The sequence below is a fragment of the Lupinus angustifolius genome, chromosome LG19, assembly GCF_001865875.1.
Source record: "Lupinus angustifolius cultivar Tanjil chromosome LG19, LupAngTanjil_v1.0, whole genome shotgun sequence".
Taxonomy (NCBI): domain Eukaryota; kingdom Viridiplantae; phylum Streptophyta; class Magnoliopsida; order Fabales; family Fabaceae; genus Lupinus; species Lupinus angustifolius.
In genome coordinates, this window is record NC_032027.1 from 13,877,126 (window position 1) to 13,899,316 (window position 22,191).

General features: G+C 32.1%; 3 protein-coding genes across 4 annotated transcripts; all 3 read left to right on the plus strand.

Moving 5' to 3' along the window:
* LOC109333610 (ras-related protein RABB1c-like) lies at positions 1,575-5,266 on the plus strand. The gene is made up of 6 exons (XM_019569127.1): positions 1,575-1,792; positions 2,321-2,460; positions 3,524-3,606; positions 4,127-4,331; positions 4,675-4,743; positions 4,946-5,266. The coding sequence occupies exons 1-6, from the start codon at positions 1,747-1,749 to the stop codon at positions 5,036-5,038; spliced, it is 636 nt and encodes a 211-aa protein (XP_019424672.1). The 5' UTR covers positions 1,575-1,746; the 3' UTR covers positions 5,039-5,266.
* On the plus strand, positions 7,246-16,782 carry LOC109334357 (enhancer of mRNA-decapping protein 4-like). Of its 2 annotated transcripts, XM_019570090.1 has the most exons (13): positions 7,246-7,842; positions 7,873-8,235; positions 9,461-9,510; positions 9,610-9,766; positions 9,855-10,073; positions 10,262-10,390; positions 10,577-12,130; positions 12,859-13,218; positions 13,636-13,755; positions 14,621-14,791; positions 15,405-15,551; positions 15,630-15,746; positions 16,200-16,782. In XM_019570090.1, the coding sequence occupies exons 1-13, from the start codon at positions 7,441-7,443 to the stop codon at positions 16,506-16,508; spliced, it is 4,098 nt and encodes a 1,365-aa protein (XP_019425635.1). In that variant the 5' UTR covers positions 7,246-7,440; the 3' UTR covers positions 16,509-16,782. The 2 variants fall into 2 exon arrangements, with proteins under 2 accessions (XP_019425635.1, XP_019425634.1); XM_019570089.1 differs by having other exon boundaries at positions 7,246-8,235.
* On the plus strand, positions 17,807-18,795 carry LOC109334119. Its single transcript, XM_019569688.1, has 2 exons — positions 17,807-17,863; positions 18,110-18,795. Exon 2 carries the CDS (start codon positions 18,136-18,138, stop codon positions 18,583-18,585), a length of 450 nt encoding a protein of 149 aa, XP_019425233.1. The 5' UTR covers positions 17,807-17,863; positions 18,110-18,135; the 3' UTR covers positions 18,586-18,795.

Below are 22,191 nucleotides of genomic sequence, written 5' to 3' on the forward strand. Positions count from 1 at the left end.
TTTTAATTTGTTAATAAATAATTTTAAAAAAAGTTTTTTTGAGTTAAAAAAAATCATTTTTTACAATATTTAAGTTTTTATATATAATATTTTAACATATATTTATTATGCTATGTACTTAAGAATAAAATTTTAATATTAATTAGATTCACATATTTTATCACTGATCAATATGATCTAAACAAATGTTACTAAAAATATAAGTCTATATGAGAATTTAATTTAATAAAAAAATCAAGGTGAGAATAAAATACACATGCAAAAAAAAAAAGAATGTGAGAGTTAAGATAGTGAAAAAATTGAGAACTAAAAGAGTTGTAAATCTTTGTTTTTGGATGTATTGAATATTCATCTAAATATATATATATATATATATATTCATAAATATTTGTTATATATAATGAATAAATTTGAATCTATCTATTATTAAAATTATACATTAGATTATATTTATTTAAATCTATTAACTTTAATGGATAGATATGAGTAAATATAATTTTCTTAGATTTCGATATGTTGTGAAAATATCTATATTATGAGGTGACAAAATTATTCACAATCCAGAATCTATCCAAATCCAAAAAAATTAAATTCATCCAAATCTATTCATTAGAGTTAATGTATTTAAATGGATGGATTTTGATGGATAATTTTATTAATGAGTGAATTTGAATGAATCTGTTATATCCAATGGATATCCATAAATATATCACTTTGGATAGATATTCAATTCATCAGAAAAACAAAAAAACAAAAAATAAATGTTATTTGCTTTTCAGTTTCATTTAATATTGAAGAAAATTAAATTCAATCAAATTTATTTATGATTCTCACTCTCACTTATAATATTTTATTAAATTGATATAAATTATAGGACATGTGAATGTAGTTAATATTAAAAGTTTATTCTTAAGTACATAACATATATAAATATGAGAAAAAATGTATGTACTGATAATAAATGAATTTTATACTCTATCACTGTATCACCTATCATCTATTTATTCATCATTGATTATTCAAAAAAATTAATTCAAATGAATTGTCGATGATGTAGTGATTATACATAAATTTTTATACGATAATATATAAATATTACACTATAAGTATTTTTTTTAAACTTTACAAATAAAACCTTAAATGTCGTATACTTGTGAAACATTCCAATTTTTTTAAATTCATGAAATCACATTTTTTTAAATAAATAAAAATTCACATTAGAAAATATTTTTTAAAAAAGTTATGTTAAAAGGTAATTTTAAAAATGTTTTATTAGTACAATAATTTTTAAAATAATAATTTTATTTAATAGTATTTTTAATCCCAATAAAAAATCAAATGAAAATGTCAATTTAAATATATGAAAATAGAATCATAGAAAAATTAAATTAGAATCTATCTATTAAACTTAAATATGAATAGATTAGATAACTTAAAATAAGATTATAATAGATAAATGTATCTTCCCATCCACACATATAAGCGTAGATGTTTAGAACAGTGTGGGCATGCACTTATTTAAAATATCTTAGGGAAGAAGGAAGAAAGTGAAAGGAATGAAATGTTTATAACATTTTTTAATAATTGATTTTGACTTTCTCTCTCTTTGGGGCTTTCATTTCATCCCACTTTCTTCATCGCGTTCTCTGTGCCCTTCTTTTCAATTCTTATATTTGAGATTGAAATCGAAAAGATCTAAACTTTACTCCATTTGATTGGTGCCCATATAAACAAAAATCACATACAATGTCATATGCTTACCTCTTCAAGTATATCATCATCGGTGACACCGGTAATTTCAATTATCCCCTTTTTCTGATCTGGGTTTCTTATATTCGGGTTGACAAGTGCAATTTCATATTGATTTACTAATTACATTTTTATCAAATCAAAAAATGGAAATTCTGGTGCTTGGTTCATACGGAGCTTGCCCAGTTTCTGTTCTTGATTGGATTTGATTTGTTTTATGTTTCTTTTGTTTGTTGAGAATTTTTAAGCTAATGATTTGATTTTACGATTAAGATGATGGGTTTAGAGATCAAGGTGTTGGTTCCCTTTGTTCTGATTCTACTTATGGAAACGCTTGTATGATATAAATTGTTTCTTTTGGTTTTATCTATGTGTATTTTACCTTGTATGTTGTGTAATAACATGTTTGGATTATAGTTTGCACATGATTTTGGGTTTCAATCCATGATTCGAGTGGAAGTGAAGAAACGGTTGTTGTTTAGTTGAGTTAAACTATAGTTTAAACATGGTATTAGTGGTAGTAGTTGATGTGGAGAAATTGAATCATGTTGCCTTTGTTTTTCTTCTTTAGGAGTTGGAAAGTCATGTCTTCTACTTCAATTCACGGACAAGCGCTTTCAACCTGTCCATGATTTGACCATTGGTGTTGAATTCGGGGCCAGGATGATCACTATTGATAATAAGCCTATCAAGTTGCAAATATGGGATACGGTTCGTTCACCCTTTCCTAAACTTGCTCATAAAACGAACTAGTTCAAATCTAGAGATCTGTGGAACATTTTTTATTGTCTTTCATTTTTAAGAATTGGTAATTGGTCGTGGTGAGCATTTTAAATGAGGGGATCTTGGGTGCACTTTCATCCTTTAGGTTGTATATCCACCCTGAAGTGTTTTGTGTGTTAGAATCTGTTAGAATCTGATATAGGTATGTGTATATTCATTTTTCTATGTAGAATCACTGGCTATTTTGATAGATTTATGTTGATATGATTCATATTGAGTAATAGTAAGTCTGATATGCTTTGTCTTATCATAATTGTTGCTATTACTTTGATATCACTTTGTTCTGAAGAATTTCATGCCAAGCACAGTGTAGAATCTTCCCCTTGTTGAAACTTAATCAGTTGTGGATAAAAAAGCCTTGTATTCAACTAGTCATGAATTTGTCGGAAAAAATGAATATACACATACCTATACTTTTGGCTATTTGAGAGGTTGGATAGTTTTTCTCAAGGCATTTTCTCAAGTGGTTATGAGATATGGAGTCAGATGATTGAGCTGTTAGAGTGGGGTGGTGGCATTTTCTCAAGTGGTTATGACCCCATAAGATACCTTTCACTTTTTAGATGGCTAGTGTCTATAAATCAACAACAAAGCCACATTTCTGGATTACCCATTGTAATAATCTAGCTAGTTTAAAATTTGGGTTTCATTTGTATGTGTTCATGTATAGGGTGAGCCGGTGGCGCAACGGTAAGTTTGTTGCATAGTGTCCAAGAAGTCACAAGTTCTAATCCTAGAAACAATATCTCTGCTAGTGGGGTAAGACTGCGTACATCTATCCTTCATAGATCCTACTAGGTGGGAGCCTTGTGCACTGGGCTGCCCTTTTTATTTGTATGTGTTCATGTATGTGCTCAGCTAAAATTTGGATGACCCATTGGATTGATTATCTAGATTCCGGTGATGGAAAATCTGCTTTATTAGTTGCTCGAGTCATATGAATTGTGCTGTTCCAGATATTGAGCCATAGAATTTCCTTGTAACATTTCAGGCTGGTCAAGAATCCTTCAGATCTATTACAAGGTCTTACTACAGAGGGGCTGCTGGTGCACTACTTGTCTATGATATAACCAGGTATCATTAAATTTGAACTTCTATTCTGTTTGAAATCCTAAAATACATTGATTAATTCCATTTATGAAGAAATAATTTCTTTTAAGATTCCATCTTATTTACAAATCATATTGTATAAATTATTAAAGGTGTAGTCAATGCCATTACTTAAAATATGATTTCTAAACCATTTTAATAAATGATTTTTTATTTCTATATATAAATTGTTTAAACACAATATAATTAAATTTAAACTTTTGTGTGGGTGGAATTACTTCTAGAATTTTTTACGGAAGGTATGATGTGCTTTTCTGCATAAGGAACATCAATATTTTGAAAAGAATATTAATAGAAAATAGAAAGATGAGTTTTTATTTGCTTGTGAGATGCATATCTTGTGCCTATTGAATTTGGTGGGGCTATAGAATGATGTGTGTAAAAAATTTGATGCATGCGTGTTTATGTAGTTGTATATGAGAATTATGTTCGGTTTATTTCATACAAGGCAATGAGGATTATGCTGACCTGTGTTTACCAATAGGAGGGAGACATTTAATCACTTAGCCAGCTGGTTGGAAGATGCAAGACAGCATGCAAATGCTAATATGACAATTATGCTGATTGGCAACAAGTGTGATCTTGCTCATAGACGGGCCGTAAGCACGGAGGAAGGTGAGCAGTTTGCGAAGGAGCATGGCTTGATCTTCATGGAGGCCTCAGCAAAAACTGCTCAGAATGTTGAAGAGGTCAAAAGTCACATCATTTAACTTTACCTTCGATTTTCTTCATTGTTCCCCTACTTCTCACTCCCTCAAGAAATGTCTTAGGTTCAGGGATGGATCCAGGAAAGGGTAGAGTGAGGAGGGGCCCATTGTTTCTCTAAAGTGTGGAATGTGAAACAATAATAGAACTAAAGAAGGCAAGAAAAAAATGAGTATATATAAACATATAATAGGAGACCTATATAAAAAATAGTTGAGGCTGGAGGGGTCCAAGCATATGCTCGCCCCGTATCTCCATCCCTGTATAGGTTTAATATGTTGGAACGTTATCTATATAGAAGTTTTGACATGCGCTATCTGTTTGCAGGCATTCATAAAAACAGCTGGAACCATATACAAAAAGATTCAAGATGGAGTTTTTGATGTATCAAATGAGGTTAGTTTCTTCCTTTTTAGCTTGGTGTCATAATTCACCTTATCTATTTTACCACATATGGAAATGGAAATTTCACATAAAAAACATAGAAGATAGGTAGGATATTTCATTTCAGTCTACCTGATATTTTACAAGCAAAAACATACTCTTCCAATTTGAAGGAGAAATTCTTAAGACACTGATAAATTTTATATGATTGCAGTCTCATGGAATAAAAGTAGGATATGGTGGAATTCCTGGACCTTCTGGAGGTAGGGATGGCCCTGTTGCTGCAAGTGGAGGTTGCTGCAGTTGAAGTGAAGATTATATTGCATACTATTTGTTTCAGTGTAGTCCTTTATGTATTCTTTTCTTTTCCTTTATTTTGGATTTGGATATGCAAGATATATACCAACTATGTTCATTGATAAAAGTTAGATAACTGTATAATGTTTTCTGTCTGATATTGACATTGTTTTCTTTGTCCTAAACTCATTATTTGTCTGTATTTATTGTTTGTATAATTAATTGATCTGTTGTTTCATTCTTCTTGTGCTGAATATAATTGTTTCATCCTTGTAATTGTACTTGTTCCACACACCTCGAAAGAGATTAATTTCTTACCTATAAGATGAAGGGATATCATCGTTAGTACAAAAAATTACTATTTTATCAAACAGAGTTCCAATTCTTATTGGTTGGATGAAAAAACAACTTCGATAATCTTTACTCATCAAGGATGTTGATAAAAAAAATTAGGGACTAAGTCCTAATTTAGTTTTTCTGAGAGTAATAGAAGGAAGTTAAAAGTTTCGGAGGCATAAAATATACATGGATAAATAAAAAATGACCCTAAGGATATTGGATCAATTTTTTTACTTCGGTACATGTATCATACTCTTTTATTAGCTCTAATAATTGTGTTAAGTGGGGTATTAATATGCACTGTCACATCATAAATAATTCTCATATTCCTTCGTTTGTGTTTGATTTTTCTTTTCCCTAATCAAGTGATGCCACAACCCAGAGATGTGAAACAAATGTGTGTGGGTCATGATTGATAATGCTATGGTGCATGGAATTTTATGACTAGGAGAGTGCCTATGAAATCAAAATATTAAAAGTAGGAAGAAATATTGCTTCATGCATATACTTGCAAGATTCACATTACATTTATATCACATTTAGTGTATGACAAGCTAACATTTTACATGTTTGAGTTGAGTGCATGTTATATGTGTGTAACAAGTATTATTCTAAATAAATACTAAGAAAATATAATTATGAAACAATTGATCTAATTGTGATATATATAGTTAATGTAATTGCATTTTAATATAATTTGATTTTAAAACAACTACATTAAAACCATGTAATGCGTGGGTTTAGGGGTGTGTAATGGTATAAATTGATTGGTTTTATTTTGAAGGATAAGAATTCAAACCAATAAAAATAAGATAATTTAATTTAGTTTGTTTCATGCTATTTTAAGGTATAAAAATTGAATAAATACAGTTTGGTTCAATTTATCTATTTACTAAAATATTGTCTTTAAAAATAAAAAATCAAATTTTTTACTTATTAAATTGAAGTATATATAGTAGCTCCACTAAGTCATTTCTTTCTATAAATTTTCTACCTTTTGTGGGCCATTACCTATCATGTTCAAGGTGTAGGCTGTTTGGTATTTTTTGTGAAGGGAAACTATGATGATTTGATTTGTTGAAGGTGGATTGAACCGTTAAGAATTTATTCTTCCCATTTAAGTATTACCTTAATTTAAAGAGTTAAAACTCTCACATGTCACAATTTCATTCTTTTTCATTCGAATTGATTTCTTGATACCAACAGTTCTGGTTCAAGTGGTACATGCTTGATTTTCCTTAAGTAAGGTCTCGGGTTCGAGTCATCTAGATGAAAAATGTCCATTGGGATATACCTGTGAATGTTCCCGGCTCAAACATGATTATCTCTAGTATCGGCATACATATGGAAAACAAAACAAAAACCAACTTATATTAATAAAGAAAGACCCTAGTCAAAAAAATTAACAATAGATCTAAAAAATAATAATTGACATTGTATCACTATCAATTGACTCATACAATAATTCTTTTTTTCTAGGGGCTATTCATATGAGAGCTTACAATAAAATATGAAGGAAAAGAGATAGAAACAAACTAAAAAAAGAATATTTGTGAGGTCCACAAACATTAGTCCAAATGGTCATGTCTCTTAATAAAGATTGCATTAATATACCCAAATAATATATATCATCTTATTATTATATCAGAAGATATTTTATTCTATTTTTATTATTAGTCATGTTCTAAATTAGAGTAATGTGCCAAATCATAAATTGCTGATTAACCTTTCGTTTTACATGAATTTTCACTAAAGTCTTATATCTACTTATTTTGTTCATAGCAAAGGAGACCGAAGAGAGTAATAATCACATGAAGAGATTCTGTGTAAAAACTAAAAACCATCAATTATTATTATTTTTATAAAAAAAAACATTTTTTTATTGCTAAACACTCTACGATGAAAGAAAGAACATAGTACGAAGTAGAAGTTCAACACACACAAAAAATCCAAATATTCAGATCTCATTAAATCAGCATCAACCGGATCTGTTATTTGGTAGCACCCCATCTTCATCTTTTTGATTATTCATTCCCAAGTTTCAATTTTTCCTTTGATTTTGCATCAAAGTTTATGGCTTTTCCTGGGAATCAAAATCAACAACATATACAAACACAAACACCCCATTTTGATCTGAATAAGCTTTTCAATCCAACAACAGTAACAAATCCAACAAATTTGAACACTTCTCCTTCATTCCCTTCACCTTCTCCTTCTACACTTCCACCTTCTTCATTCCCATCTCCTTCTTCTTCTTACCCTCCACCTACTGGCACATACCCTTTTCATAACCCTCACTTTTTTCCATATCCAAACCTTCAACAACAGCAACAGCAACAACAACAACAGCATCTTCATCAAATGAATGTTCCTCAAAGACCAATCTTTCAACCCCCTCAACCTTCTCCTTCATCACCAAACCCCAACACTACAAGTGGTGCAAGGCTTATGGCCATGTTGGGCACTCAAAACCCTCCCTCTAACCATGATTCACCTGTTTTGTACCAAGCAGCACCTTCATCAAATGAATTTTCAATGCCTGCAAGCCCTGCAGTGGTGCCATTGCCTTCACCTGTGAGCCCTCAGTCATCAACTGCAGCAGCTAGGATGCTGAGTACTAAGTTTCCGAGGGGGCGGCGTTTGATTGGAGAGAATGTTGTTTATGACATTGATTTTAAGCTGCCAGGTGAGGTGCAGCCTCAGCTTGAAGTCACTCCTATTACCAAGTATGCATCTGACCCTGGCCTCATGCTCGGTCGTCAAATTGCGGTCAATAGGAGTTATATTTGTTATGGACTCAAACTTGGTGCTATCCGGGTGCTGAATATCAATACTGCATTGAGATATTTGCTTAGAGGTCATACTCAGGTTGGTTGTTTTTCACACTGGTGTTTCTCTATATATGTTGTTTCTGGGGTGAATTTGATTGTGATATTGATTTTCATGCCTTTGTAGTAATGATTAGAGTGTAGTAATTTAGGTGGTGGATCTGTGTTCTTCTTAAAAAACCGTTTGTTTAGTCAGATTTGGCTTCTTTGTGCCATAAGGGATTGATGCATTGTCTCAGTGATTGAGTGTAGTAATAGACTCCTTTTAGTGTTTGATGTTTTCAACATTATTGTGTCAGCATGATGTGTTTTATTAGCCCATGTTCGTATTAGCAAGGTTGATATGAGCTTCAGTTCCCTATCACAAAGTTGTATTCTTTTCACAATAATCACTGCTTGTCTTTGGGCGAGCATTTGTAAAACGTGATTTTGGATGAAATTGGTTTTGATTAAAGTTGAGTTTGAAGTAAAGTGATTTGTGTTTGGATTTCATCCACTAAATGCAAAAGGTAGATAGAGTTGTTTCTCCCAAAATACTCTTGAACCCCCAAATCACTTTTGAAAAAGCAAAGGGAAATTTTCCAAACATGTTGAAAGGTGAGAAAATCACGTTTCAGGGCATGTAAACCTGATTTGGGGGCTGAAAACACAGCCCATACATGCTACCCGCACTGCCTTTGTGACCATAAAAAACACAATATTTAATCATTTTTCTTATAAATTTGTGAGTAATTTTCACCAAGGAAAAGTTTAAATTAATATGGGACTATTAGGTTTTATGCTTTTATGTTATTCAGGATTTCATACGTTTGCCTTCTCTTGATTTAAGTTTTTCACCCCGAGTTTTAATAGGGTCTTGAAGTAAGGCAAGATATAGTACAAACACATGATGGCATGAGTGCTGATAGATATTTGGAAGAGATTGTTTTGACTTGCTTCTGCTGTTCTTTCCTTCACATTGGGTTGTGTCCTTTCTTTCAATTGGGTTGGTTTGTGCAGTTGTTGATATCAAGCTCCTAAAATTTTAGAGTAATATGTAACTGTAGATGCTCTTTCTGTAACCACTGTATGAGTTATCTTGGTAGCTGTTCTCCCATGATTGCTCATTTCTTGTAATCACAACCTTTCAACATGTGAAGTGTTTTCTACCTCTTAAATGAGTTTCCTGTAGATAACACATTTCAGATGTGATAATTTTTGTATCCATTTATTCACTTTTCAATCTATGTTCCCCTTCAATTTATGTATATGACCTTTTTATGCAGAAAGTAACAGACATGGCTTTCTTCGCTGAAGATCTTCACCTGCTGGCCAGGTAAATATCCTTTTTCTACTTCTTGTTCTAACATTTTTCATGCAGTAAACTTATGTTTATTAATCATATTCCATCTTGAATTTACTCGTGTGTTCACAGTGCCAGTACTGATGGGAGAATTTTCGTGTGGAAGATCAATGAGGGCCCTGATGATGAAGACAAGCCTCAAATTGCTGCAAAAGTTATTACAGCCATTCAAATATTAGGAGAGAGTGAAGTAGTTCATCCGCGAGTTTGCTGGCATCCGCACAAACAAGTAAGAGCAACTATTCTTAAGTTTATTATCTTCCAATTTGTGCTAAGACCTATAAAAAATTTCCTCACCAATTGGAGTTGACTAACAGGAGATTCTAATGGTTGCTATTGGAAACCGTATCCTCAAAGTTGACACTATGAAAGCTGGTAAAGGTGAAACTTTTTCTGCAGAGGAGCCTCTTAAATGTTCCATTGATAAGTTGATTGATGGGGTGCAACTTGTTGGCAATCATGATGGAAATATCACTGAGTTGTCAATGTGCCAATGGATGAAGAGTCGATTAGCTTCTGCATCGGAAGATGGCACGGTCTGCATTTGACTCTCTCTCCTTGCCTTGATCTGTTGCTTTGTATATTTTTGTCTTCGAATTTCACACTATTGGAATCTGTGAGACAATTAATATGATCTTTTCTTTCAATACGGTGGGAGAAGGGGGGATGATTGGTTCAAGTCATTGTATTGCATATTGAAGTTATTACTTGTTCTCATCAACAGGTGAAGATATGGGAAGAACGTAATGCAACTCCACTTGCTGTCATAAGACCACATGATGGCGAACCTGTTAATTATGTGACATTCTTGACTGCTCCTCACCGCCCTGATCACATCGTTCTTATTACAGCGGTATATGCTTCTAGTCTTTCCCATTATTAGAAACACAGTATATGATTATGCTTCACTTGTGGGTGCTTTTGTACTAATTTGTTATGCAGAATGACCATTATTCATGTCTGCTCAAAGTGGTATCCAGGACCCCCCTTGTGTCATTTATAAACTAATATTGTTCCATGTATTTTTCCTTTACTGCAGGGGCCACTAAACCAGGAAGTGAAGATATGGGTCTCTGACAATGAGGAAGGCTGGTTATTGCCTAGTGATTCCGAGTCATGGAGTTGTGTTCAGACTTTAGATATAAGAAGTTCTTCTGAAGCCAACCCAGAGGATGCATTCTTTAATCAAGTTGTAGCATTGCCCCGCGCCGGTTTGTTTCTGTTAGCAAATGCCAAGAAAAATACAATATATGCTGTTCACATAGAGTATGGATCGAATCCTACTGCCACTCGCATGGATTACATTGCTGAGTTCACCGTCACGATGCCCATTTTAAGTCTTACTGGTACCAGTGATGGTTTACCGGATGGAGAGCATATTGTACAGGTATACTGTGTCCAAACACAAGCTATTCAACAGTATGCACTCAATTTGTCACAATGTTTGCCTCCGCTCCTGGACAATGCTGAACTAGAAAAATCAGAACTCAATCTATCTCGTTCCTCTAATGCTTTGAATGAATCTTCTAATCTGGAAACGGGAAATAAGCCACAAGTTCATTCTAGCAACTCTGAAAGTGTCCCCGTTGTAAGCCTTCCTATAAGTTTGTCTTCTTCAGATATTTCTTGTCTTCCTGAAGCTTCTACTTCGGATATAGAAACCAAGCCCAATGATTTGCCTTCTCATAATGGTTTTGAACACATCCAATCTTCTCCACCTCCCCATCCTCCGAGTCCAAGATTGTCCCATAAGTTATCTGGTTTCAAAGGTTCATCAAATAATTTAGAGACTAGTTCAACAAATGGTGACCCCAACAGTGAGCAGACAAAACTTGAGCCTTCAGCTGAACGGAGAGTGGAATCTGAAAAAGATAATATGGCTGATGTGCTTGCATCGGGTGACAGTTTGAAGAAGAATGGACTTGTACAAAATGATGTCTTGGTGGTTTCTAATTCCCCAACAACCTTTAAACACCCAACTCATTTGGTAACTCCATCTGAGATATTCTCCAAAGCTGCTTTATCTTCTGAGAATCCCCAAACTTCTCAAGGTATGAATGTTCAAGATGTGATTGCTCATGGTGATGCAGAAAACTCTGAAGTAGAGGTTAAAGTTGTAGGTGAGACAGGTTCCAATGAAGAAAATACTGAGTACGTCAGAGACAGGGACTCTTACACCGATGTTGCTGAGAAAAAAGAGAAATTATTCTATTCTCAGGCCTCTGATCTGGGCATTCAGATGGCCAGGGAGGCTTATAATGCCGAGGGACTTCGTCAGGCTGATAGTATCAAGACTATTGATGTTCCTGATCAAATTTCTAACACTATCGAGGAAGAAGTTCAAGACATGAGTAAGGATGTGCCTGTGAACATTGGTGAATCAGAAACTGTGGCTGCTAATTTGCAGTCTCCAGCACCTGCTGCGAAAGGTAAAAGACACAAAGGCAAAAATTCTCAAGTGTCTGGTGCATCTCCTTCTGTCAGTCCTTTTAACTCAACAGATTCATCAAACAATCAAGGTGGAAATTCAGGTGGCTCGTCCATCGAAGCTGCTTTACCCCAGTTATCTACTATGCAAGAGATGATGAGCCAGGTTATCTATTTACATCTGAAGTTTTCTTTAATTTTTGCTGGATTTGTTTAACAGTGTGTACCTCGCATATATTTAAAATTTGTAAAATAGGCATTGGTTTTGGTAGTGCTATTCTTTCTGAGATCATAATTAATTGTTATCTAGCATAATCATTTACTGCTACATAACCTTCGTGTTAAAATGATTTTTTATTATATTTTTTGTAATAAAATTTGGGACAGAATGCTTGTTTCCCCGACAAACGTTATGGAAGTTTCTGTAGGCTTTAGTGAAGACACGGTGTGCTGATTCTTATTTGGGGATAAGCATACCATACAACATGTCACATATGCAGCTCGAAAATCGAATGGAAATGTCTTGTGATGAAGCCTGATCCCTTACCTTCATTTCTTTCTTATATATGTCTCTCAGCTTTATTCCTTTTCAGTTATTCTAAAACATGGATAAGCAACATGTTCCTTGTCTTTATTAGCACCATGGTTTTATGGTTACATTATTTAATAGTCGATGAGATTGGTATTATTTTTTAATTGCTGAATTTTATCATAATGTCACTTTCTCTTCACCCGTCCTATATAATACTTATGAAAACCATAGTCTACCCTTATTAGGCGTATTTTGTTTTTAATTCTGTTATGCTGTTCTGTCTCTCTTATATACGTGTGTCACCCACTGAGCCACTTTAGAATGTTTTTGTTTCTTGATCTCCTTCATTTTATATTTTACAGTTATTAAGCATGCAGAAAGAAATGCAAAAGCAGATGAATGTGATGGTTTCCGCCCCAGTTACCAAGGAAGGCCGAAGATTAGAAGGATCCTTAGTTCGGAGCATGGAGAAAGTTGTCAAGGCTAACACCGATGCTTTGTGGGCTCGCTTACAAGAAGAAAATGCGAAGCAGGAGAAGTTAGAGCAAGACTGTACACAGCAAATAACAAACTTGATCTCCAATTACGTAAACAAGGATATGACAACTGTACTGGAGAAAATCATCAAGAAGGAAATATCTTCAATTGGATCAACTGTTGCTCGTTCTGTTAGTCAAAGTGTCGAGAAAACAGTATCATCTGCTATCATGGAGTCATTCCAGGTCTGAATTAATTTCAACATTTGAAAGTTCTTCTGTTCAAACATAGCTTAAGTGTGGTTACTGTACTTTTTCGGGTGTTAATTTGCTTGGGGGATCCCCATTCTGAATGGTGGCATCACATGACAAATTATGATCTTTCAGAGACTACTATATAGAGTAGCTGAATGTCATCGTAAACTGTTAATAAAAAAAGTCATCGCAAACTTCAAATAAATAACAAAAGTCATGGCAAACTCAAGTTTTATATCGAAAAATTAAGTCTGCAAACTGCCAGTTATGGTTTACCACCTGACATAATTTTCTGCTCTATATGGTAATTTGATACTACAATTTTTGCCTAATGTTTCGTCACTGCTTTAAGTGAAGATGTATTCTGTTTCAATATTTCTGAGTGAGGTTATGCTTTAAATTCTGCAGAAGGGGGTGGGAGAGAAGGGACTGAATCAACTAGAAAAATCAGTTAGTTCAAAACTTGAAGCTACAGTGGCTAGGCAGATACAAACACAATTTCATACTACTGGCAAGCAAGCTCTTCAGGTTAGCATATAGTCAATACCCACGATATATTTGAAAATTCCGTTTGCAATTATTTTCCTACTTGTTATCATGTCGAGTATGAATTTCTGCCCGTCAGCCTGTGCTTTATGTATCAGCTTCACTGTAATGTGCAAATATAATATCGGTGGCCTGCAAGTGTATTGGTCATCCAAGGACATCTCGTTCATAACCTGAATAGTGATCTAACTTGATATATGCATGTTCTTTGTAAAAAATAAGATGTGTTCATGTGATAGCAGTATAAACGTCTCCCAAAAAGAAGAAAAATGATGAATAATTTGTATTAATTATTAATTAATATTTAATGCCTTAAATCAATGCTAAGAGTTCTATGGAGTTTGTCTTAGCCTTTTATAGCCTTATATCAAGCATGTGTATATATGGGGGACCATTGCAGCTTCACATGACTTGGGGCATTGTGTTTTCAAGAGAAGGCAGTGAAATTTGAGAATTTCCTCGGTAAATTTTGTAAGTGAGGTCTGTCCTACCGCACCGCTATGCACCATTCCTTCACGGGGAAGGACGGCAACGTCCGCAACCTCCGCTATTGCGTGCGATCCACTGCCTAGGTTTAAGCCAAGATTTACTGTGTTATGTTTCTAGCTAATGTTCAATCTTACTTTCTCAAAGTTTAATTATTTAATGCCGATTTTCCGGAGCTTGTATTTGCAGTTTTCTGGACTTCATTTTGTGGTATTATCATATTTGCAATATCTTATTTCATATGTAGTGTAATTCAAGTTAGCATCATATTTTGGGTTTATTTTATTGTTTGCATCATGAATGGTCTGGAATTAGTTGCAATTGTTTGGTTAATCGTTTCTATTTGTGCTGTTCTTTGTAGGAAGCACTTCGGACTAGTTTGGAAGGTTCAATTGTTCCTGCATTTGAGAAGTCTTGCAAAGCTATGTTTGAGCAAATTAATGTCACATTTCATAATGGACTTACAAAGCACACGACTGCTATTCTACAGCAATATGATTCTACTCATTCTCCTTTGGCCATGACTTTGAGAGTACGTGCAGAATGCTTGTTTTTAAAACACAGATAATGTGAATTCTTTTAATGTTGTTTTTCCCGACATCAGAGATTCTTTTTGCCTTTCTATCAATTTGTTTTGCACTTTATTGTTTATGTTTCCTTGATTGGCAAATATATTGTTAGTGGTGAAAAGTAACATGGCACTAATCAGATGAAATTTGAAGAGATTTGTAGTATATGTTAAATAATTCTCATTGCTCTGAAAAGTTTACGATCCTTGGATTGATGTACGAATAGGATTTAAATTCATTTTGTATTTAATTTTTTGAATGGATAATTTAGAATGTGATCTTTCATAATACATTTTCTTACCTAAAATTATGATTTCTATAAATGAGAAAAAGATTTTCTTTGAGTAAATCATTTTGGAAATAATAAGTTTACTTCATTTCTCATCAGTCACAACCGGGCAAGAAGTTCAGTAATATTTATTTACATATACATGTCTACAAGAGGCTTGAATTTCGGTTCATTCTTGGGAATCTTGGTTCACTATCAAGTGGCCGTAATATACTACTGGCCTTTGTCTCTTGAACGTCTGACTTATCATATCTGAATACTCAATATGTAGTGCTATGATTTCGCAGGAAACAATTAATTCAGCATCATCAATCACTCAAACTTTGAGTGGGGAATTGACTGAAGGCCAGCGTAAACTTATAGAAATTGCGGCTAATTCCAAAATAGCTGCAGATACCTTTGTAACACAAATCAACAATGGCTTACATGAGATGGTATGTTTCTTTGTCATTCCCCTATCTTCCTATTTTTAATGACCGTATATTACTATATTAATCACATGCTCTTGACAGACTGAGGATCCTACCAAAGAACTATCAAGGTTGATAAGTGAGGGCAAGTTTGAGGAAGCATTTACTGGAGCCCTTCATAGGAGTAATGTTTCGATAGTTTCTTGGTTATGTTCTCAGGTATGCTAATTGTATCTGTCTTTTTCTACTTGAGTTACAACTCACAATTGTATTTGTTAGGAATGGTGCTTATGAACAACTAATCAAAACGACGAAAAACACGCAAAATAGTGAAAGATTAGCTTGGTTTTTTTTTAAATTGAACTATAAGGAGTGGAAAACATAATTCTATATTTGGAATAATTTTTCATGTGGTGTATAAAAGCCAACTGAATAATTTTAGGTAAGTTTTATATAACTGTTAGGTACTTGGTTTTATTGCCTTTTGTAAAATTGTAAATTTCAAGGTCTAAAACTTACCAAAAAATATTAGGCATGCAATATCAAATTTGAAAATCATTTGAAGTTCCTACAATAGTGTTATTGGTCAATGCATACATTTTGTACTTTGTATGATTATATCTGACGAATTCAATGTAGCTAACATTTAACTTCATACATTTTCATGACCAGGTTGATTTAGCTGGTATCTTGACAATGGTACCATTACCATTAAGCCAGGGAGTACTTCTGTCTCTTCTACAGCAATTATCCTGTGACATTACTACCGAGACTCCCAGAAAATTGGCATGGATGACAGATGTTGCTGCTGCTTTAAATCCAGTAGATCCAAGGATTTCAGCTCACGTGCGGCCAATATTGGATCAAGTATACCAGACGCTGAGCCATCATCGGACTTTATCAACTACCTCCCCTGCGGAAGCAAGCACGACCCGCCTTCTCATGCACGTCATAAACTCGGTGTTAGTGAGCTGTAAATAACATGATTGTATTTTATCAGCTGTGCAGAAAGTGTTAAAAGTATCAACTTTGGTTTGTGTAGATATCTAGAGATAGTTGGGAGGGATGAAGTGAACTACTGTTGTATGCAGTTTAGTTTGGTCCATCTGATTTGTGTGAAATAGTTCCACTTCTTCTGTATGCTTTGTTGTTTACATTTTTGCCATGGCTCCCTCCTTAGGTGTGCTAATAATACTTTACAGTTACAGATATTGTCTTTCACCTTATGGACAAGGAAACATCCTCATTTGAAGAACTTAGAGAAATTGAGAAATGTCATTTTCTTCATAACAAACTCTAAATTATTTGTTCTCGAATTCATCTTCATGGTCACTTCTGATAGCACGGGTACCAAATAGATCCATACGCAAAAGTTACAAAGGTCTAGATGATGAAATTTCCTTTTTTTTGGAATTTTAAACTAGACTTCCTTTTTTATGACAAGCATCACATAAGATATCTTTCAACACTTATTTGTTGCAATGAAACGTAGAAGCAACAAGCAATAATGAGCATGTGATAAGTAATGAAAAACTAAAATAATGAGGGAATATGAGAATGCACTTTGGTCCAAGAATGAATTAAATGAGCTTAATACCAAATATTTTACTAGAAAGTATAACTAAAAGGCACAAAAACAGAAACCAAAAATGGTGTACATGCCTAAATGAAGTTACCTCAAAACTATGATGTAAAACGTGATTGGCTCACAAAACCCCTTTCACTGCCTTGTGATATTTGTGTGTTTGTAATCTTTCCTTAACCAAAATTAGAACCGGAAAAAGAGGACATGACCTTTATCTAACATTTCCATTGTGAAATGAAACAAATGTGGTATATGGTACGTGTCTGCATGTGTGCATGCTTTCTCATGTAAGTTGGGCCTTAAAATGGCGTACCATGTGCGTAAAAAAAAACAAGAGTTTGTTGTCCCAACCCATATTTTTTAGTGATGCGAGATAGACTTTGGGACATGATTTGAGATAATAAATCATTGTTTGTTTGTAAAGCTCACAATCACTTTTTTATGAGAATAATAAACATGGGTCTAAAAATTGAGAATAGTTCTTATATAAAAATTGTGAGAATAATAAATATGAGTGTTATAACTAATCATAGATGGTTATGATTAAAAGTTAGTTATTGATCAGATGATAGTCATGTGCATATATCTTTTAATTTTGACCCTTCAAATAAAGTACCATGATTCATATTAAATGTTCTCATTTCTCACACGATAGAACATCGTTCTATATATATATACATGTTCATATATGTACCTCGTAAGTCCCTAGTTGTCCCTCAGCCTCAAGACTCATCATATGAGAGATTCATAGGTATGATATAATCATTTTGAAAATTGTATCAATCCTTTCTTCAATATTTTTGTTTGTCACATTAACTAAAAGAGATTTTGTTGATTACTTTTTATGGTAAATTGTCTTTTATTTTATTTTCCATATATGTAGTGTGATCTAATTTGAGATTATGATGAATGTGCATAGCTGTGTTTTTCTTTGTTTTTAAGTTATGATGATCACATCTTAATACTGCAACATTGTATATGAATCTTCCTTTAACAGAAATGATATGATGAAGTTGTGAAAGAATGGAGCAGGAGAAGAAGAAGAGAGCAAGAGAAGATAAAGGTGGGAATGAGATTGTAGGGTTTTCTTTTGAGACTAACAACAATGCAAAAAAGAGAGATCTTGTGATAAGTTTCATGAAGGACAATGAAGAAGATTTTTGGGATTCTAATGTGAACTTGGCTTTTGGAGTGTTTGATTTCCCTTGGCTGAAAGATGGTGTTATATCAAAATCTGAGAAGTTGGAGGGTTTTGAAGACAATTTTATGACATCTCTAAGAGGCTATGGTATTGAATTATTTGATGAAAATCATTATTTGTGTGAGACATTAGAGGTATCAATGAGTCCTATTCTAGAATCCAAGGTGGTGGAGGATTTATGGAAGCCATTTCAGATCAATAATAGTTTGGAACTAGAAGATGAGGATGTGAATAATTGTACTTGGAACTCTCTTTTTAATCACCCTCTTTGATACAGAAACAACATTTTAAGAGTATTGTTCAAGATCCACTATTTGCTTTGCAATAGTTCTTATTTTATTTTTTTGAGAGATCAACACAAGTGTTGCTTTGATGATTTCTACACTTAATAGACATTGAGTCACCTTCAAAATGTATGGGTAGGGTTAGCATGTTGTTGTAGTTGTGATTCTATTTTCACAGGTTGTGAAGTTTTTGTTGTAAATAATTTATCATTTTTCAAAACCTTTTCCTCTTTCATGTAGGGTCTGATCTTTGCTTTCAAAGGTAAATAAAGTTTTTTTTTATAAGCAAAAATATATTAAAAACGGACGCAAAGGGTGTCAACCTAACTACAACTTACAGAGAAGAAGAATATAAATATAGGGAAAGTTATTTTAATGCAAAAAATGGTGACAAAGGGAAGTAACTTTATTCCTTACCCGAACAATAAGGACAGATGGAATAGATAATTGAAGTTGGAAGTTATTAAATAAGTTAATTAACTGATAAATAAATAAAACAAAATAAAAAGAGTTTAAGAAAAACAAAATTATTATATAAAATCCTTTTTCATGTAATATTATAGCTATAGGATGTTTTTTTTTGGGTGTGATATACAGTGTTTTTTTATTTGAAAAGGAAGGTGATAAAAAGAGCATCAATAATTGCAAATGGTTGGTTACAAGTCTCTGCTTGTACCTCAATTGGTGAGTGTTAGTTTTACATGATGTGATTAGATCGAATATAAATGGGGCAAAATTGTGGAGGATACTATGTTTTAATCTAAATGGATTATGAAGAATGAACTGATTTTTTTTGATAAGGCAATCAACTACATATTTTGGATTTGATCCAAGTAAGATTTTGGTCTTGGTTTTATTCTAAAGTTGCTTCAACTTCTTTAGTTTTTTCCAATTAGTATAATGATCTAAAAACTTGTATTATTTTAGCTTCTAAAAGGATTATATCTTCATCTTTCCCATATATTCTGTCAACACCATTTCTGCCGCTTTTAGTACAATTTGCTTATATAAAAAATTGAAAATGATTACTCTTACTTTGCACTATCTGGGTTGTTGCCATCTTTCATTTTGCCGACACTTTTCCCTTCTACAATTTTCACTCAAAGATTTATATAAATTTAATACATTATTTATCATTTATTTGTAATACTTTTTTGAAGAGTCTATAATGATGACACATGAATAATAGATAACATAGTAACTATAAAATTTATACATTATCAATACATGCATTCATTTTATAGGAAAATTGATTTGTCATATCATTAATGCTTGAATATTAGGTAAATGACACATACATGATTTTGTTGTATTGAAGTGTATTTATTTCTATCTATAACATTTCTGATTCAGTACTTTAAAGCCAACCAAGAAAATAATGATAGAAGATTCTCTAAAAAATTTGTCTTTAAGTATGTCTTCATATAATATCAAGTAGGCTATGAATTAATTAGATTGATACCCCACTATCAATATGTGTTGGCCGGATCACCAAAAAAAATGTGTTGGTTGAAGTGAAATGAGTATTTGAGTATTGAATTCTATCTATAAATTTATATGTATGTTAAAAACAAATACTATTAAGAAATATAGTAAATTACATTTTAGTGAAATTACATAAATTATCATTAAATTTTAATAAAAAATAAAGAGATAATTTGTATAATATTATAAAACTTATAGAGTGTTAATGTAATTTACTATAAGAAGTATAATACTTAGCCATAAGAATCTGAGAGATCAATGCAGGTAAATAGATGTGTTGCTACTTGCTATAAGAAAAAATTGTGATCTTTTTTGTTATATTATAAAATCATTGTTAACTTGTTTTTTTATAATTAAGGTACTTTCTTACTATGGCTAAAGAATTAATATTGTTTAAAGTGTTCAATTATCCTTCTAAATAAATGTTGTTATCAAGAATTAAACATTTAACATTTTAATTTATTTATATTCAATAAATCTTTATATTATTATACTAACACATTTTAATAAAATGTCATTTTCTTCTACATCCACCTAGTGAAAATTGTGAGGGAGACATAATTGTTGAGCACATGATCCCCACACAACAGTTTAATTTGCTAAATCATAGTATAATAGTGTTGTAAAAGTGTCAAATAGCCTTTGTAGCATTATCACAAAAAAATTAGAAATATATATACACATTCCTTTTCTTTTTATAAGATAATTAGCGCGTCCACTGGCACTCCGTGCTGGTCACCTGTATTCTTATTTTTTATATAGAATGTATCATCTTCACATTATATTATTTAAGAAAAATATCATGTAATATATGCAGGAAGTTAAAAATGAAAGTAAAATGTTATGACTAAATAATTTAAGCATATTTCAAATTTAATGTCATAATCAATATAATTCACTTATCATTCAAAAAGCCACGTCAATTTGAAAATGGGAGGTTTAAGAATTGATGTGGTAATTAAAAAAGATGCATTAATTTACATTAACAAATATATAATATTTATAAACATGAAATTAAAATTATCCGTGGAAGTTATTTTATATCTTTTTATCTATTAGTATAAATAAACATCAAATTATGAATTATTAAAGATAAAGTAGGGAAACATAAAATATTTCAAGGGTACTTATTTTATGTTTTTCTAATTTCTATTAGTATTAGTATATAAATTTATATAAAATATTTCACGGTAGTTATTTAATGTTTATTAATATTATTATATACAAAGATGAAAGTAGAAATTATAAAATAAAATTATAAGTTATAAAATATGAAATTAGGAAACATAAACTACTCCATAAAAGTTATTTTGGGTTTTGCTTTTATTAATAGTATAGAAATATAAATATTGATATATGACATAAATGTTTCCTATTCCATACTTAATTGTCAGGAAGGGACCAAGCTTTGTGATTAAGAAATATAAAAGTAGCAAATGAAGGCTTAAGAAAAGGGAAGTGGCCACTGAAAATAAAATAATTAGGCATGGCATGGTGTATGATTAGTTAATGATTTTATATTATTTAACATATTAACTTTTCCAAAATCATAGGTAGAGGGACTGAACGTGCATCAATAGTTGCTTTGCACTGCGTGATTGGTGGTTCCTTCTTTTTATAAATATAATAAAATACTTTATAAAATATAAAAATATATATGGAAAAAGGTTCATCAATAGCAGATAGCATTGAGTTATTGTGTTGTTAACTACTAGTTATTTTAGTGTTTGATATATGAAATTAGTATATAATATTTCTATATATATTAGGCCTTTTTATTTTAGGTTATTTCTTTTATTTAGAATCAATAAGTAGAAGAGTAAGCATGGACAGGCGCGGGTAGTTATTCTCATTCTCAAATCCGTAATATTTGTGGATAGTAAGTATTTTTAGATACCCAACGAATATTTAATTTTATTATATATTTATATCATTTATAATAATAAATGTGTAAAAATAATTATTATATGAAAAACTTATGATCATAGTCAAATAAGTACAATTTATCATGAAATAATAATAAAATATATGATATATAATCTTAAAAAAATAATAAAAGATTATAATATATAAAAATTTAATTAAAAACTAAACTTATAATTTTGTGAA